This window comes from Martes martes (genome assembly GCF_963455335.1).
Source record: "Martes martes genome assembly, chromosome: 13".
NCBI lineage: Eukaryota > Metazoa > Chordata > Mammalia > Carnivora > Mustelidae > Martes > Martes martes.
The window spans coordinates 65,136,204-65,150,167 of NC_137901.1; the positions used below are offsets into that span (position 1 = coordinate 65,136,204).

Here is a 13,964-nt window from a genome sequence, read left to right on the forward strand (position 1 = left end):
GGCATGCATTTGATTGAAGATTTCGTTTATTTATTTGACAGAAAGAGAGAGAGAGAGAGAGATCACAATAGGCAGAGGGGCAGGCAGAGAGAGAGGGGGAAGCAGGCTCCCCGCTGAGCAGAGAGCCTGATGTGGGGCTCGATCCCAAGACCCTGAGATCATGACCTGAGGCGAAGGCAGAGGCTTAACCCACTGAGCCACCCAGATGCCCCAGGCGTGCATCTGATTAATAATTAACATCCTCTATTTAAAAAAAAGAAGTTTTTTTAAATTTAAAATTAAATTAAATTTTTTTAGAAGTCTGATGTGTGACAGTTTCATTACCAAAATAAAAATGGAAACAAATTCTCAAATATTGTCATTGCAAAAGTATCAGCTCCATATGCCCTCCAACACATATGCTCCAACAAACAATACATTCCCTAAATTGTATCTCTAAACATCACTAAAAAAATTAAGATCTAAATTATTCGAATTTTAGGGTGCCTGGGTGGCTCAGTGGGTTAAAGCCTCTGCCTTCAGCTCGGGTCATGATCTCAGGGTCCTGGGATCAAGTCCCACATTGGGCTCTCTGCTCAGCGGGGAGCCTGCTTCCCTCTCTCTCTCTCTGCCTGCCTCTCTGCCTACTTGTGATCTCTCTCTGTCAAATAAATAAATAAAATCTTTATAAATAAATAAATAAATAAATAAATAAATGATTTTAATTTTGGCCAAAGATATACTAATGTTTCTTAGTTTAAAAATCACTGCATTAAAATAGGAAATAAAATGTAAGGTAGAATATTTGGATCAACTCATGCAAATAAATCCTGCATCAGCAATCACATGGGGCACAGACCCTTGGCTGAAGTGCCAGCAACCCTAGGCAGTAGTTCTGCATGTGTCATTATCATAGTAGGTGTAAAACAAGGGGGCTGGACCCATGATCTCTAAGGTCTTTGCCAGCAATAAGACCTAGCCCTCTAAGGAACGGGGGCCTCCATACTCCAAAAATATTTTTTTTAACTCGAAAGAGAACTCTATTTGAAAAACTACAATCACAGGAAAAGGGGCAGACATTGCTGATCTACCGAGGAGAGATGAGACCTACTGAGAAGAGATGAGAGCCAGAGGTCTACTGGCTCTCATCTCTCCTGTGTCAAAATGTCATTAGAGATGAGGAGATAAAATTGGACGATACGATTCCCTGGGCACACCCAGACTAGAGACGAATTCTATTGTTGCCATTCTAGTCCCTTCCTCTCACAGGCAGGAAAGTGACAAAATGCAAGCAAGTCAAAGTGACATTATTTTAAGAATACTTTTGACTGTATCCCAATAAAGAAAACATTCTCAAGCTTTAAAACAAAATCAATCCTAGAACAAGTGAATGACACATCACACTAGTGATACTGGCTTTCAGTAAGCAGAATATGTACTGCTGCTGCATAATTCTGCTCCAGAACATTTTATCCACTTAAACAGTACCTTTGCAATGGTGTCCTGCAATCGATTGGCATCATTCCGGGTGTGAGCTAGGTCTTCCTGCAGGCTACTAGCCAGAGTCTCTGCTTTTTCTTTGTCCAGCCTGACACTCTCCAGGAGATCCTGAATATCAGATTTGTCTCCAGAGTTATGGATGGAATACAGCTCTGCCACTTTCTGCTTTTCATTCTCTAGCTGAGCCTTCAGGCGGTTCATCTCTATCTGATCACTGGCCACTGTGGCTTTGTACTCCTCTAATGTGGCTGCCAAGGCTGCTTTACCCTTCTGCTCAGACTCAATAATCCGCTCCATATGGTGATTGCGTTCTTTGAGCGCCCCTATCATTTCTTGAGCTTCCTTGTTGTCTTGTTCTGCCATCTTCAAAGTATTGCTTAAATGCTGCTGGACACCAAGAAGCTGCTCTCGTTCAAAACGGGCATTCTCTGCTAGATCCATATAACGTTGCTCCAATTCCATATAGCGTCCACTTTTCACATCCTCGTCTATGACATAAGAAATGTGATGCTCATCGAGAAGGGAGCGGAAATATTCAATCTGTCGACTAAAGTGTTCCAACTTATCACTCTGCTGACATAAAGACTCCATGAGAATAACCTTCTCTTCCCCCAGCCTTTCATTTTCACTGTTCAGTTCCTGGGTTATCTGTTGTAAATCAGCTAGCTCTTGCAGAGTTGCCTGAAGTTCCTCACTCGTGCTGTGTTGGTTCTCTTCCATCTGATGTATCCGTTCTGTCAAGCATGCGACGGACACTTCACTCGCGTTGCCACTGCTCCCCTTCCGGGAGCGCTCTATGCTTGGAAGGCCTTCGGACTCTGAGGACGATGGTGCGTCCAAGGCATCATCGCTCGACGTGAGGGGCTGGTACACCTCACTGCACTCGCTGTCTAGGTTGTCCATAGAGTTACTGTGCTGATGGTCCATGAGGGTGTTTTCATCCTGGCTCAAGAGATCCTCCACGGAACCAGGGGCAGAGCCTTCCACCGAAGAGGTCAGGGTCCCTCCTCCATCGCTCTGATTGCCAGGGGTGATTTCTGGGCTCAGGGACTGATAACCAAACAGTTTTTCAGAATTGTCTAACCTCTGCTCTAGGGAAAAGCCCAGCGCATTCAACCTGTCCTTTAACATTCTATTTTCGTTTTTGAGCTGGTTGAGTTCTTCCCGAATGGCAGTATTCTGTTCCTGCAACTGCAGTAAAGTGGACTCCACGTCAGTTGGCTGGTGAGCAATGATGGCTTCCTTCTCCTCAGATTTTTCATCACCCTCGGAATGATCCTCATTAATGCCCAGCTGAGCACGCATGTCTCGGAGTTCATTTCTCAAATGTAAGATTTCCACGTCTTTGGTTTTTGCCAGCGTGAGAAGATCTTTCACTTTGGCTTCCAAAGCAGCTTTGTCACTGATTTGGTTGTCCGACTTAGACTTGCTCATGCGAACGTCACATTCCGTAGCTGTGCGACTGCGGGAACGCTTGGCCAATGCCACATCATTAGCTCCCTGACCCGCAGAAGGTAGTTTTTTGCTCTGGTTTAGTCGGGTACGCTCACGTAATCTTTCTCTAGTAGAACCAGATTCTTTATTACCTATGGAAGTGCTCCGCTTGGTTGAGGAACTTGTACCTAAATATTTAAGACAAAGAATGGAATGCAAAAATATTAGCAAGAAAAGGCACACAGGTTATGCCCGAGGTCTAACCAGATGAAATCTAGAGACCTACACATCGATTCTGACCGACGTCCATCTTGCCTTAGATTCTGGTTACTGTAAAATTCCGTTTCCTCAAAACCAGATCATTCATCTTTTAATTATTAATGAAAAAGAAGCTATACACTGAATTGTATATTTTAAAATGGTGAATTTTATAAAATGTGAATTTTATCTCAATAAATCTATTACATAAAAAAAGCTACACATTAACTTGAATCCTAAACCATGGCTAGAAGTGGCCAGGGGCATAATAGTCTAGGGTAAGCTAGATGAAGCAAACTCTAGGATTAACCAGTCAGGTAGCAAATTAACTGTAGAAGCAGATGGTAAAGAAAGAACAGACAAGCAAGAAGGGAAAAGCAGCTTTCAGACAATCCAAATATCTAAGCTACCTATGATAAACACAAAAAGTATGATCAAAGTAAGTGCAAAAAAAGCTTTTCACATCATAGAATGCCACATAAATAATACCAGTAACATTAATTATAATAAGGCTAATGTGTACTTAGCACTTACTCTACACACACACAGATGAACACTTCACATATATTAACTTATGTAAACCTCATTATCATTATTGTGAAGAAATTCACACACACAGATGCTAAATAATTTGCTGACACCCCACATGTAATAAGTGGATAAGCCAAGATTCAAATGCAGGCAAACAGTGTGGCTTCAGAATCTGAAACTTAAGAAGTATGTTATGTTGCCTCCTTAAATGTCAGAAAACAATAATGTACTAATACTAATGCTAACTAATGATGGCACATTACCAAATATGTTACATGAATCACTACTACCTGACTGCTAAAATTCTAAACCTGTGAAAACTGACATGACTGTGGGTTTAATACAGAAAGAACAGGAATATGCTTACCTAAAAATACTTAGGAAATAATTAGCTGCTTTTCACCTTGAAAAATAAGATCTAGACCTAATCAGTAAGTATTCTGTAAGAACCTGCTAGTTTTTTATGTGTCAGGCTGCAGAGGTAAGAGGGAGTAAAAGTGCGATGTGGTATAGGAAGACAGACACTAATTCTGCCAGGAATCAGGTGTCGAGCAGGGGAGAGAATTCTGGCTGGCCACAGGACAGGACGACGAAGCAGAAGTGAACAGGACGCACAGCAAGGAAAATAAGGCCACACAATTAATGGAAGCAGGAGAGGAAGTTTTTATGGGGCTCTGAACGCCAGGGGAAATTTAGTGAGTCCCAGAGTAAACGTTCAATAAATGTTCTGGAGCAGGGAAGACTCATAGGGAACAGCATATTAATGAAAATGAATCCAGAGGTTGCTAAGTGAAACATCTGAGGAAGAAGAGTAGTCTAGGAGGAAGGTGGGCAGGCAGAGCAGTAAGAGTAAAGGAGGGCCTACATTTGGGGAGTGAGATCAGGATCTCTGCAAGAACAGAAAAGGGATGCTACCTCTGTAATAGATTTACGGAGTAGAAATAACAAGATAAGGAGGAAACAATTGCAAATGGAGGCCTAATAAGGAAAAGGGTGGTATAACCAGAAGTATTCATTCTTTTTCCCATTTCTGTAAACAGTACCAATCATTCTTCTTTCCCAAACCAAAACTCATCCTAAAAAGCAAAGGATCTGGGCATGCCTGAAAAGACAAATTAATAATGCTCCAAAAGGAAAGGAGAAGTAAATGAACAAGAAAAGAGAGAGGGCATGACAAAAAAAGCTCCCCTTCTGGGATTATTGTGCCCAGTGAGTAGATGGAAGAATCTGAGTTACAGACAAGTGAACTGGATTGGGAAGTCATGGGGAGTAAATAAAGGTAAAAGTAAATAAGGTAAAAGTGAAGTAAAAAAAAGTAAAAAAAAAAAAAAAGGTAAAAGTAAATAAAGGTAGAGAAGATCAATGGAAGAGTTAAGGATGTTAGGGGATGAACTGTGTCCTCCAAATTCATATGCTAAAGCCATAACCCCCAGGACCTCAGAACATGACCGTATTTGGGAAAAGAGAATTAACTTAAAAAGGTATTTATATTAACATGGGGTTTGTTACAATGGGCCCTAATCCAATCTCACTGGTATCTCTATAAGAAGAGGAGACAAGGACACAGACACAGAGAAAAGAATGACCATGTGAGGAGACAATGAGAAGGCAGCAAACTACAAGTCAAGAAGAGAGACCTCAGAAGAAATCAAAGTGGCCGCCACCCTGATCTCAGACTTCTAGCCAGTTCTGGTGGGAAACTACACGTCTGTTATTTAAGCCACCCAGTCTGTGTATTTTGTTATGGGTGCCTTAACAAACTAATACGGATGTACAAAGCTGCCTCCAGTAGAGGCAATGGATCCAGGAAGAAGATAACTGAATTTAGCCTGTGATGGCAGGTGGCATTGGTCAGTAGGGAACCAGTACAAATGCATCTCTCCCAGTAAATTCTAAAAGCTAGAAATAGGAAGATACATAGATGGTATTGGAGTACCTAATTTCCTTCTTACCACAAAGGCTGCAGTGTTGAGTGTGGTGATGACTTCAAGCTTGAGATGTGCAGTCCTTGTTCCACCACCAGCTTTGCAGCAACATGGTACAGTACCCATTAAATATTTTCTGAGCAAATGAACGCAAGGCCTTATGCAAGATACTTAAGCTTTAAGCATAGCTCTCACATCTCTAAAATGATGATAATAATAGCCTCTACCTCCTAGGACTATAGTAAGGATAAAATGGAACGGTGCCTGGTATAACAGTGCCTTCCTCATGATCATACCACATGCCTATTATAACTAACAGGGGGTGGGTGTGTGATCTGGGATAGAAGGATGAGTCCACAGAAGATTGAAGTAGGAGAGAGGACAGTAAGTAAACCTGGGCTAGGAAAAACTCTAATACACATACACGATGGGCTAATGGTCTAAATAATGATCATAAAGGAAGTCTGCTATAATTTTTGCCAATGTGCTTTCATCAGCTGTATTACACACACATGACCTTGGGGCACCTAGGTGTCTCGGTCAGTGGAGCATGCAACTCTTGATGTCAGGGATGTGAGTTTGAGCCCCACATTGGGAGCATAGATTACTTAAAAGTAAAAATTTTAAAAAAACAAATAAATAATAAAAAATAAAATGAATACACATGATTTTGTGTGTACTGGAAGGGATGAGTTAATTAATGGACTCCAACAAATCTAAAGCCAAATTGCTGCTAATGAATTAAGAAAGAATGGTAGAACAGGAATGAATGGATGCAGGCATTGATCGTCAAAGGCTACTAACATCTTGGAAAGACAAACAACCAGAAATGATGTGCTTGCTGGTGAAGGACAACTACTGTGTATGAAGGCATCTTATGGGGGAAAAAAGGAACCTGAACCTGAACCATCAAGGCTCTAGATCCAATGACATTAACAGTAAATGAACAAAGGAACATGGTCAAAGACATCAAGGAGATGTGACATCAAAATCCAGATCACGGAAAAATATAGTTCAAACCACCTGTATTTTTATAAAAATTAAATTGTAAGAAAAAAACAGATTTAGGAAAGGGCAACAATTATTATATACGGACCTTAAGTGAATCCTGACCTAGAGACAGTAAATACACATATGCAGTTTTTATGAAAAAGTTGGAAATTTGAATAAGTTTTTCTTTATATTTATGATCTGAGAAATTACTATTAATTATTTTAAGGACTAATAATAATATTGTGATTATATATTTAGGGGAATCCTTATCTTTCAAAGATAATTACATGTTTGTGGATGAAATTACAGGACACTTAGAATTTGCTTCAAAATGAGGAGGGAAAGGGGCGCCTGGGTGGCTCAGTGGGTTAAAGCCTCTGCCTTCGGCCCAGGTCATGATCCCAGGGTCCTGGGATTGAGCCCCGCATCGGGCTTTCTGCTCAGCAAGGAGCCTGCTTCCTCCTCTCTCTCTGCCTGCCTCTCTGCCTACTTGTGATCTCTGTCTGTCAAATAAATAAATAAAATATTTTAAAAAAAAATGAGGAGGGAAGATGGATGTGAAGGAATTAAGACTGGCCTTCGGTTGACAAGGGTGATGAGTACATGGGGTTGAAATACAAATACTTTTGTACATGGCCAAAATTTTCTGTAATTAATGGAACCCCTTAAATACTACTGCACTCTGCTATTCAAACAAAAAAGCAATTTAACTCTTACTCTGAATGCCACCCATACCTGTGCTGATCTTGGATTTGTTCTCCACGGTAGTCATGGCAGGGGCTGATGCTGAAGATGCTGTGGAAGGGCAGGTGCTTTTCTTTCCTTTAACACCATTAGTCACAGTCACCCCTCCAGCCATTCCAGCTAAGAGGTCATCACTGCTCTTGGTCTAGAACAAACAGAAAATAAAAGCAAACTGATTAGATGAAACAAGAGTAAATAGTATTTTGAGACTACACAAAGCTCTTGGCTTTTACACTGAATTCAAGATCAAGAGCTCCACAAAGATTTTCTGACAGTTACCAAACAGTACTTAATACTGTGCTACAGAAAGAGAACCTCTTTACTGGTTTATAAACAATCACACGCTTCTTTCTAAAATATGAAAATCACATATGTAATCAAAGACCTTATGGAAGTCTACTATATGCCCACACATGCCAGAGTCAGCGAACGACAGGAAAGTGAAGACATCCTCTTTGTTACTCTTTCTAGGACATGACTTATAAACAGGCATCATCTGAATGCTATCACATGGGCTCAGAGGAAAGTTCTATAATTCAACAGAAAATGCCATCCTGCAATTTCTAGAGGGAAATACCACTAAGAGTCAAAAATGATCTTTATTACTTTAAGGTAAATCAGTGATGGAACCATTACTTTGAAATTTATTTTTCTTACCTGACCTAATTCTTCAGTAGTCTAATTTAAGCCAAAATTGATTTTTCTTAAAGCTTAGGCAATATATAAAATCTAGACAGTTTAAGGTTAGAGTGAGGAATAGTCAGCCTAAATGATCAAACTACTTGAGAAAGACCCTTTGTAATGCTTATTTATATTTTACAAAGACTAAAAAAAAAAACAAAAAACAAACAAACAAAAAAACAAGCTTTTTAAAAAGAAAACAAGAGACAACTATACTTCAATTTAAAAAAAAGGAAACAAGCACTCTGGATAAGATCAGGTATAAAATTATTGAAGAAAAAATAGTGAAGAAACATGTTTTCACTTCTAGGAATAGAACACGGAGGACTTAAAGATCTGTGAAAAAAAGAAAAACTACTTTTTTTAAATTAATTCATTTGAGAGAGAGAGAGCATAAATGCAAGGGGTAGAGGGGGAAAGAGAGAGAATCTCAAGCTGACTCCACACTGAGATACCACCACCATGACAATTAAGACCTGAGCAGAAACCAAGAGTTAGATGCTCAACCAAGTAAGCCACCTAGGCACCCCAAGAGAAACTACTTTTTAAATAAAAAAGATCCAAGAAGTTTGTCGCATTAAGGTGAAAGCATAAGTTAGCCAACTAATTTACTATTCTTGTCTACTTGGAGCCACGCAACCATAATAAATTCCTAGGCAATCATAATAAACTCATCTCTACAGATTAAAATGCTTCATAAATTACTAATCTCTGAAGTCTTTTCCTGTTCTAAATGTCAGTAGAGTAGATTCTGTTCTCATCATTCAGATATAAAAGTTATAATACAATACAATTAGCTAGGCCAATCTGTCTTACTAGAGGTAGAAAAAGATTAATTTTTTAAATGAATTAAACTAATTCAGCTTTGGTAATTTAGGATTGTCACATTATGAAAAATCTAGTTATATAATGAGGAAGAAGGATACTGTATTAATCACTAAGGATTGTTCATATTCTTTAAGGCTAGTTCCTGTTTATGAAATTAGTCATCAAGTATGATGCAAAAAATTTGTAGATCAAGTTCTACTTCTCTCCTGTCAATTTGTCCCTCATCAATTAATCAGTATATAAACTCAACATAACCTTATATTTTCAAATAACCTTTTATAGTCCATTAATAGAAGTTAGAATTATTTTTGAGGTCATTTTTCTTCCTCTACAAGTTAAATAATAGTCACGTACTGGCACATGAATAAACAGTAGAATAGAAAAGAATCCAAAAAGAAACTGCATATATAGACACCTGACTTATGACCAAAGAAGCAGTACAGAAGAAAATGGGTTTTTCAATAAATGATACTAGGTCAACTGCATATTCACAAAAGAAAAAAATGAATGAACCCTATTTCATACAATATCAAAAATAAATTCAATGCTTTCCAACTATGATTCAAAATCCTGAATGATGAAATAAAGAACTGATAAATTTGACTAAATAAAAATTAAAATCTTGGGGCACCTGGGTGGCTCAGTGGGTTAAAGCCTCTGCCTTCGGCTCAGGTCATGATCCCAGTGTCCTGGGATTGAGGCCCACATTGGGCTCTCTGCTCAGCGGGGAGCCTCCTTCTCCCTCTCTCTCTGCCTGCCTCCCTGCCTACTTGTGATCTCTCTCTCTCTCTCTCTGTCAAATAAATAAATAAAAAGTCTTAAAAAATAATAAAATAATAAAAAATAAATTTAAAAAAATTAAAATCTTAAAAAAAATTTAAAATCCTGTGCCTAATACAAAAATGAGAAACTGGGAGAGTATATTTCCAATATTTCACAAATAAAGGGCCAATATCCATAATACACCAAAAAACTCTTAGAAATCAATGGGTAAGAGACACACAGAAAAGTGAGCAAAATGAACAATCATCTACAATCAATCCACATACAATACAAATAGTATAACCAGTCTAACTCAGAACAGGAGAAATGCAAATTAAACAACACTGAGATACCACATCTCACCTATAAGACTGGCAAAAATGAAAAGTTATGACACATTCCTTTGTGAAGGATGAGGGGCAACAGGCGCTCTTGTAAGTTGCTGATGAGAACACAGCTGGATGCGGCCTTATGAAGGGTATCCAGCAATGTCTAACTGAACTACATATGCATTTACTTTGTACCCAGCAACCCACCTCTAGGAATTTCACCTGAAGATATACTTCCAATAATACAAAAATACATACGCTTAAGGTTACTCAAGGCGTTGACTTTTTACTAACATATAATGTATTATTTGTTTCAAGGGTATAGGTCTGTGATTCATCAGTCTTACACAATTCACAGCACTCAACATAATACATATCCTCCCCAATCTCCATAACCCAGCCACCCCATCCCTCCCACTCCCCTCCACTCCAGCAACCCTCAGTCTGTTTCCTAAGATTAAGAGTCTCTTTTGGTTTGTCTCCCTCTCTGGTTTTATCTTGTTTCATTTTTCCCTTCCTTCCTCTATGATCCTGTCTTGTTTCTCAAATTCCTTGTATCAGTGAGATTATATGGTAATTGTCTTTCTCTGATTGACTTGTTTTGCTTAGCATAATACCCTCTAGTTCCATCCATGTCCTTACAAATGGCAAGATTTCATTTTTTGATGGCTGAGTAGTAGTCCAGTGTGTGTGTGTGTGTGTGTGTGAGAGAGAGAGAGAGAGAGAGAATCACATCTTCTTTATCCATTCATCTGTTGATGGACATCTAGGCTCTTTCCATAGTTTGGCTATTGTGGACACTGCAGCACTGATTTTTTAAAGATTTTATTTATTTGAGAGAGAGAGAGAGAGAGAGCGTGCGCGCACAAGCAGGGGGAGGGGTAGCGGAGAGGGAGAAGCAGACTCCCTGCTGAGCAGGGAGCCCAACTTAGGGCTTGATCCCAGGACCCTGGGATCATGACCCGAGCCAAAGGCAGACAATTAATTGAGCCACCCAGGCACCCCTGCAGCATTGTCTTTAACTGCAAAATATTGGAAACACCTTGAATATCCATACACAGGACAGTAGCTCAATAAAACTATAGTACATCCACACAAAGACACATTAAACAAAATAAGAAGGGTGCCTGGGTGGCTCGTTGTCTGCACAGGGCTCCCTGCTCAGTGGGAAGCCTGCTTCTCCCTTTCCCTCTGTCTGCTGCTCCATCTGCTTGTGCTCTCTCTCTAATAAATAAAATCTAAAAAAAAAAAACAAAAAACCAAAAAACCCAGAATGAGAAAGACTACTATAAATTGGTATAAAGAGATTTCTAGAAAACATTAAGTGAAAAAAAAAGCGAAGTGCAGAAACAGATCTAATTATGGCAAATTCTGTTTAACAAAGGGGAAATAACACAATAAATATACATGCATCTGATTGTGCAAAAAGAAACATCGCAAGGAGAAAAACAAAAACCCAGCTAGACGGTTTACCTCCAAGAGATGGCTGGGGACAGAGTAAGAAAGAATGGGGGAAGAGAGGGGCGCTTCTCTGAACACATCTCCTAATTCTGACATGTGGAACGGAACCTTGGTAGTGTTTCACATGCTCGCAGTTAATTAATTAATTAATTAAGGATTGGGGAAAACCTAAAATGGAACACAATAGGAACAAACACACACAACTGCATTTCAAATAAATAACACAGTGGATTAAGCCTCTGCCTTCGGCTCAAGTCATGATCCCAGGGTCCTGGAATTGAGCCCTGCATCGGGCTCTCTGCTCAGCAGGGGGCCTGCTTCCCCCCCCCCCAACCCCTCTCTGCCTGCTGCTCTGCCTACTTGTGATCTCTCTCTCTCTGTCAAATAAATAAATAAAATCTTTAAAAAATAAAAAAATAACACCGCCACACAGGGTGAAGGGTAGAGGAAGAATCCAAGTATCTTCTGAAAACAGTATTTTGACCATAAATCCTCAAACTCTGAAGTTAAGACCAAAAAAAAGTATACATTTTGAACTCTACCTAGCAGATTTGTTTCTGGCAGTGGTATGGTAAGCAATTCCATAACTATTGCCTACATATTCTAGGATTGAGAAACTAAATATATTATAATGAAAGCCAGGTTTCTCACTGTTGGGAGACTGGGACCACAATTACAGAAAGCGAAAAGGCTACTCTAAACATTGTCAACTGGATCTGGAAGTAACAGCGTGAACTCAAGGGTTTTAATACATATGGAAGAAACAGACACAGAAATTGATACAGATAGGTGAGTTGTGCACATGTCTGTGCGTATTTCCTCTCTGTCTGCTGAGTAGGTTTAAAAACAATAATACACTCAAAAGCAATGAACACACCTAGTTTCCAAAGGCTTTATTTTTTTTATTAAAATTCAATTAATTAATATATAATGTATTACTTGTTTCAGGAGGTACAGATGAGTCATCAGTCTTATGTAACACCCAGAGCTCACCACAACACATACCCTCCCTAATGTCCAAAAGCTTTAAGTGCCATCCTTCACTAAAAGGAACAAAGCCTTCTGGAAGAAAAGGTTGACTCTGGGGTAGGGCTGGAGAAAGAAAATTTCTCATGTCAGAATTTAAGGGGTTGCTCAAAAAAGAATAGGAGCACATTGAAAGGACACGGCAGTCTGCTTGAAGGGGCTCCCACTGACCAAACAGGGGACAATATGAAAATGAAAATAAATGATGCCAACCACTAACAGCCCACTGAATAAGAATCCATTATTTCACACTAACATAAATGAGTACATAGATGGAGCAAAAGTGAAAACTCCTTGTAAGTAGAATGTCAGCTACTAAATGTAGGAAGAATGATGGAATTCGAAAAATATCCTTTGGCAAAATCATACTAATATTGGGGCGCCTGGGTGGCTCAGTGGTTAAGCCTCTGCCTTTGGCTCAGGTCACGATCTCAGGGTCCTGGGATCAAGCCCCGCATCGGGCTCTCTACTCAGCGGGGAGCCTGCTTCCCCCACCCCCACCCCGTCCACCTGCTTCTCTGCCTACTTGTGATCCCTCTCTCTCTCTCTCTGTCAAGTAAATATATAAATAAATAAAAATCTTTAGAATAAAAAAAAAAATCATACTAATATCTGATTCTGGAAAGAACCATCAGGAATTGTAAAATTAGGGTGTGCAAGTCTGATGCCAAAGAGATTATTTACAAAGTCTCAAAGTATTTTTGACAAGACACTTATGAATTACAAAAGGAAACATGGTAACCTGGTAGTGGAAAAACCAGGCACCATCTTAACCAAATTAAGTTAATATCACCAGGAATGGAACAGATTGACACCATGTGCTTCTGAAAATGCTGCACCAAGGACATGTGGCTTCTGTGGGACTTCTGCCAAAAACCCATAACCCCCAACCTAATCACAAGGGAACAATGAGAAACCTACATCTGGAGGACAGTGTACCAAATACACTGGCCTACATTCTTTAGTAATGTCAAGACAAAGACTGAGGAACTATCCCAAATTTAAGAAGAAGAGCGTGACAACAAAATTAATTCATTACCCTGGATCGAGAGCTGGACCAGAAAAAACATGTTGTTCTTTTTTTGCTAAAATGGACATTAGCACAATTGGTGAAATTTAATTAAAGTCTAGAGATGAGAAACTAGCATTTTATCAATGTTCACCTCTAGATTTGGTAATTGTACTATGGTTATAAAAGAGAACAGGGGCGCCTCAGTGGCTCAGTCTGTTAAGCATCTGCCTTCCACTCAGAACATGGTCTCAGGGTCTGCTTCTCCCTCTCCTTATGTGTACTCTGTTGCTCTCACTCTCACTCTCTCAAGTACAAAAGTAAAAATCTAAAAAAAAAAAATTAGTTCTAGATAGATTGAGGATCTAAATATAAAATGTAAACTATTGCTCTCGAAAAAAGTATAGGAAACTGTCTTCTTGACCTTGGGATTGGGAAAGATTTTATAAACACACGCGCGCGCACACACACACACACACACACCGCCCTAACCATAAACAAAAG

At 39.4% G+C, this 13,964-nt stretch overlaps 1 protein-coding gene across 1 annotated transcript in view; it reads right to left on the reverse strand.

Moving 5' to 3' along the window:
* SPECC1L (sperm antigen with calponin homology and coiled-coil domains 1 like) overlaps window positions 1-13,964 on the reverse strand; it is a 133,712-nt gene that overhangs the window by 81,766 nt on the left and 37,982 nt on the right. Inside the window, exons 4-5 of the mRNA XM_080821906.1 lie at window positions 7,356-7,509; window positions 1,468-3,101 (exon numbers count right to left, since the gene is read on the reverse strand). Of these exons, the coding sequence (XP_080678032.1) occupies window positions 1,468-3,101; window positions 7,356-7,509 (1,788 nt within the window). The remainder of the gene's footprint in view (window positions 1-1,467; window positions 3,102-7,355; window positions 7,510-13,964) is intronic.